This window comes from Phalacrocorax aristotelis, chromosome Z (genome assembly GCF_949628215.1).
Source record: "Phalacrocorax aristotelis chromosome Z, bGulAri2.1, whole genome shotgun sequence".
Taxonomy (NCBI): domain Eukaryota; kingdom Metazoa; phylum Chordata; class Aves; order Suliformes; family Phalacrocoracidae; genus Phalacrocorax; species Phalacrocorax aristotelis.
Genome location: NC_134311.1, coordinates 37,598,799 through 37,604,075, shown reverse-complemented (window position 1 = coordinate 37,604,075; position 5,277 = coordinate 37,598,799). Strand labels below are relative to the sequence as shown.

The 5,277-nt window shown below is 55.2% G+C and overlaps 1 protein-coding gene across 1 annotated transcript; it reads right to left on the bottom strand.

Annotated features, from left to right (window-relative positions):
- Nucleotides 1-1,127: 1,127 nt before the first annotated feature.
- On the bottom strand, nucleotides 1,128-4,661 carry GAS1 (growth arrest specific 1). Its single transcript, XM_075078301.1, has one exon. It carries the CDS (start codon nucleotides 3,703-3,705, stop codon nucleotides 2,704-2,706), a length of 1,002 nt encoding a protein of 333 aa, XP_074934402.1. The 5' UTR covers nucleotides 3,706-4,661; the 3' UTR covers nucleotides 1,128-2,703.
- Between the last annotated feature and the right edge of the window lie 616 nt (nucleotides 4,662-5,277).

Below are 5,277 nucleotides of genomic sequence, written 5' to 3'. Positions count from 1 at the left end.
CAGTTTTGTTTTAACAATAAGCTTACTCAACCGTTCAGATGACTTTAAAAACGAACTTCAGATCATAGCCACACACCATACTCATACACTTGTTTGGTATCACAACTATTTGGTTTATGCATGCGCACGTGCGCCTGTGTGCACTTTTCGCTGGGCAGCCTAATCTAATTCACACCCTAAAGAAACAATGAAATAATCTGTCGTTGAAATAACTAATCCAGAAGCAGGGATTTCTAATGTTGTTGATTTACACAACAGACAGATGTGGATTTGCCCTCTGTCGAGATCTGGTAAGATGAAAAAGACACTATCTTGCTAATCTGTTGCCCCCTCAGTCAAAGTTTATTTGTGGTAGCTTTTAAACTTCTGACTTGCCTTCCAATCACGGCATTTTAAATGAAAAGTTTTAAATAAACACCATGAATAGAAGATAAATAAACTTCCCCCTCCCCCTCTTTTTTCCTTTTTTTCCCTTTTTTTTTTTTTGTGAGTGCCTAGCTTGACGCAGTCCAAACTCAAATCCCCGGAGGACTGAGCTCTCTCTTTTGTGTTAATGTTTAAAAGATTTTACAATGCTGGAGTTTATTCCTACTGCAAACATTTCTATTTACAAGGTCAAGTGTATCAGCACTCGACACAGCTTAAGAGTGTAATTATTTATCTAAGGGCGTTTGAGTGTAGATCAGTAGTTCTGGCAGCAAACCAGGCTTCAGCGCGATGCAAAGCAACCCCTCAGAACAATATTACAAGATCTAGTAATTGCTGATCCCTCCAGCGTGTTTACTTTTGCATTCTTCGTTGCGGGAGAAGGCAGGCTGAATGGCAAACTTTGGTGCGTTTTGTTGCAGCCCCCCTCGATGCACGCACCGCTGCCTGCGCGAAGCCTTGTTCAAAACGGCTTGCCACCTCCGTCTGATGTATTTCTCACCATGTACTGGTTTGCACACCCAGGAGCATTTCTAAGAGTGTCAGTGAGAGCAACATGCCTCCACTTCACGAAGAAAGCGTGGCACACTAGTAATTCCACATACATACACGACCAGTGTCCTTGAATTGCTTTACTCTCTTCTGGCACTGGCAAGTTACCATGCCAACGCATTATAAAATCAACCACTCTTTTAAACCAGTACTTTCAAAGCTGTATTTACTTCTTGCATGTAATTATTCATTAAAGTAAGAATAGCAGTAATTTACATCTATGTAAAGTATTACAGGCAGACAGAGATTCTTGTTTGTTGATTGTTTTTGGTTTGTTATTCTGTGGTTTGCTTCCTCCCCAACCCCCCTCTAACCTCAGATGCTGCGAGTTCAAGTGTCCCCGGAAAACAATTTCACTACATCCATTATTTAAAGCTCTTTCTTTACTAATTTACACGTTCAGAAAACACAAAAAGCCATACATACTTAAAACACAGGCCTTTTTTACGCCTTCTGTAAAAAATACAAGGTTTAAGGCAGCTCAGAAATGCGTTTATACAATTCTACAACGTTCATAAAGTCTCTCCAAATAAGAAAGTTAACTTCCAATCTATAAAATACACTGTACATTTGATGTTCTAGAGCACACTTCACTGAATCACTGTTGCTCTTATCCCCATTAAACATAAAATGAAATCTGTACCTTTCCAGGAAAGAATAGTAAATGCAATTATCTGGCAAATAGGATGTGGATTTAAAACTTTTTTTTTTTTTTAAATAAATTATTCCCAAAGCATACAATTTATAAAATTCTATATACAAAGAAGAGCGACTGGTAATAAATCCCAGTTTTAAATACATTTTTTTTTAATATAAGATTTACCAGAGGTCAGCACCCTGATATGACGAGAGGCAATATAACTTTTCAGGATATTTGTACATACATGTCTCGAGTTTAAAAGTGTCTTTCAAAGATGGCAGTGCAGAGCTCTTTTAAAACAAAAGTTGCATTGTTCAGTATAGCCAACAACTCTGTAAAAAAAAAAAAAAAAAAACAAACAACAAACTCTGGTTTTTCTTTTTAATGTCGCTAGGTTAAAGAGGAAGAGACGGCTGCTGGCACGCTTTTGTTATAGGGAGGATGCATGTGCAAGAGGGAGTGCTGTAAACCACAGAATTTATTCAGTCTGCTATTTCCTTAAATTTAATTACGGCCAGATGCGCCGTAACCCCTCTTCGGGCACCGCTGCGTCAGGAAGAGCGACACTTGGCGAGTGACAGTCAAGTGGCTGCCTAACCAGCACGGCAACAGCTTTGGCAGCGAGTCTGGGTAGCTCACCTCTCTCTAACCTTCATGTCAGAACGCTTACCAAAAAACAAAACAAAACAAACCCCCCCCCCACAAACCCAAAACAAAACCAAGAAGCCACTACCGGCGTGCCGCTGCCCCCGGTTTCGGCGGGGGGGCGGCCGGGGGGCTGCGGCGGGGAGCGGGCCGCGGCCCCGCTCGCACTGTCCGTCAGCCCGTCCGCCCGCTCGCTGCTAAGACGAAGGGAGGGTGGCAGCAATTGCATAGTGCACACTCGAGACCAACACCCGAAAATCGAGCCGCCCGCTCCGCTCCGTTCCTCCGCTACGGCCAGCGCCCCGGCGACCGGCCCGCAAGGCCGCGGGCCGGGAGAAGGGGGCGGCGGGGCCCCGGCGGCCGGGCACCCTGCGGCCGCGCCGGGTGCGGTGCAGAGGGCCCGGGCCCGGGCCGAGTGAGGAGGAGCGGGAGCGGAGACGCTAGAGCCGCGGCAGCAGCGGCAGCAGCAAGACGGAGGCCAGCAGCGCCCAGGCCCCGGCGGGCCGGCCGGCGCTATCCGCCTGCACGGGGAAGCCGGGCTCGGAGCCCGCATTGTCCTCCGCGTCGTCCCTCCCCTTCTGGCTCGGCTCCTCCTCGTAGTCCTCGTCGTAGTACTCCTCCACGCCGCCGTCCGAGCCGCCGCTGCTCCCGGCGCCGTTGCCGCCCATGTCCGCGCCGAAGCAGAGGCGGGCCATGTTCTCCTTGACCGACTCGCAGATGGGCCGCTCCAGCCCGTCGCAGACGCAGTCGTTGAGCAGCACGGCCTTGGGCACGGCCAGCATGTCCTCGATGACGGCGCGGCACTCCGGCGTGCACCGCAGCCCGTTGAACAGCTTCCCGCAGTAGGTCATGTAGCGGCTGAGCGCCAGGCTGCACCGGCTGTCCCAGTCGCAGCGCCGCCGCGCCTCTGTGCAGCCCATGACGCCGCCGCCGGGGCCGCCGGGGCCGCCGGGGCCGGGCCCGGCGCCGCCGGGGCCGCCGTCGGCCGCCGGGCTGCTGGTGCGGGGCAGGCAGGGCTCGATGGCGCGCTTGGTGGCGCGGCAGTTCTCGTCTTGCGCGCAGTCGCAGTCCTCCAGCGCCGGGCCGCGCCGGGTGTGGTTGAGCTGGATGAGGGCCGCGATGCAGTGGCTGGGGCACCGCCGCCTGGAGGAGGCTGCCGAGCCTGCAGCGCCCGCCGGTCCGTCCCCGCCGCCTGCCGCCGGCGGCGGCTGCAGGAGCACCGGGGCGCACGCCTCGGCGTACTGGTTGTAAGCGTAGCTGCACTCGGGCTCCCCCTGACACTGCAGCACCGCCTGCCAGCAGATCAGCCGCCGGCCCTGCACCAGCGAGCCCCGCAGCGGCCACACGGCGCCCAGCGCCGCCGCCAGCCACAGCCAGGCGGCCGGCCGCGGCCAGCGGCGCCCGCCACCGCCTCCCTGCCGAGCGGGCGAGCGGGCCACCATCGCGGGCGGCGGCGGCCGCGGGCGGGCGGGGGAGAGGCGCCGGTAGTCGACGAGGAGAAGGAGGAGGACGAGGAGAAGGAGCTGCCGCCCGTGGAAAAGTTTGCAAGACTCCCGCCGGTCGTGTGCATGAGGTCTCCTCGCATCAATCCATCCGCGCTGGCCCCGAGGCCCTCCGGTCCCCGGGAGCTGAAACCGGCGGGGCTGCGGTACGAAGCAGGCGCCCGGGGCCGTCCCGTGCCCCCCCGCAACCCGCTGCTCCCGGCTCGGCGGCGGCGAAGGCGCCCGGAGAGGCGAGTGGGGGGATCAGTGCAAACGGGGGCTTGGAGGAGAGCGGCTCCGGAGTGCGCTCGGGGACTTGCAGGCTGCGCCGGGAAAGCTCATGGTGCTGCCCTGCTCTTCATGCAGTTCCGTTCCTCTCTCTCTCTCTTTTTTTTTTTTGGGTTTTTTTTTTTTTTTTTCACAAAATAAATGCCCAGCTGCTGCCGCTGCTGCTGCTGCCTCCTCGGGAGCTTTTAACTCTCCGCTCGCAGCATCGCTGCACATGCCAGCCGCTCCGATCCCATTCACAGTCCCGGCTCCGCTCACTCCCTCTCGGTACGGGTTGCACTCTCGGGTGGCGGGGAGAAGAAATCTCTCCCCGCTAGCAAGAAGATAGCACGGGGAGAGGAGAAGAGGCAGCCTTCAGGGTCTCTTTCTCTCTGGGCGACTGATGCTGCTTCTGTTGTCAACAAGCCCTGCAAGCTGCTCTGCTGATCCGTCTGTGGATCTTTTTTCCTTTGCAAGGCTTTAAATACAAAAGTGCCCTCCGAGCAGCAGCAACGTGCTCTGATTAGGCCTCATTATGCATGCATGGAAAAGCAAACAAACAAAAAAAATTAGCAACGCTTCTTCTTTTACACATCCCCCCAGCCTGCGCTCTCTCGCTCTCTTTCTCCTTTTCTCCACTTTTTTCTCCCTTCGCTCGGCCCCCTTTCCCTGCCTCGCCACTTGCCATTGGTCCAGCCTGTTGTTGAAACTTTTTTTTTCCCCTCCTCTCTTTACGATCTGCTGGAGGGAGGGAAGGAGAGAGGGGGGCTGGAGGGCAGCTCACATTCAAAGCTTGAAAGGAAAGGCTTAAGGAGAGTGACAGCCCCCCGAGGAGCCCCTCCTCCCGTTAAGGCGGCGCGGCGGCCGGGCGGGAGGCAGGCGGGTGGCGGGACTCGGTTCGGCGCTCCGGGGCTGGCCGGGCCGGGGGCGGCGGCGGGGCTCCCCGGCAGCTCCCCGAGCCCAGCCCTGGAGGCTAAAGGGCGGCCGGCGGGAACCTGCGTGCTGCTTTTGCAGGAATGTTGCTCTTAAGCTGGTCCTGCTCGTTGCAGCAAGGGGAAGGGAAAAAAAAAAGTCTCTAGCCTGGGTGACGCGTGTAGCCAAACTTCCCGCTGATTCCAGTGAGGGCAGAGCTGCTTCCCGAAAGGTAGGGAGGATCAGGCTCAAAATGGGACCGACTTGGTTCTTACTGAGAGCTAACTAGAGCTCCTGTTTTCAGTGTGTTAGCACACCAAGGGAGAGGAAAGCTAACTCTGTTAGGGGTGTACT

Coding starts and splice junctions, on each gene's coding strand:
- GAS1 (XM_075078301.1), bottom strand. CDS start 3,705: ATGGTGGCCCGCTCGCCCGCTCGGCAGGGAGGCGGTGGCGGGCGCCGC.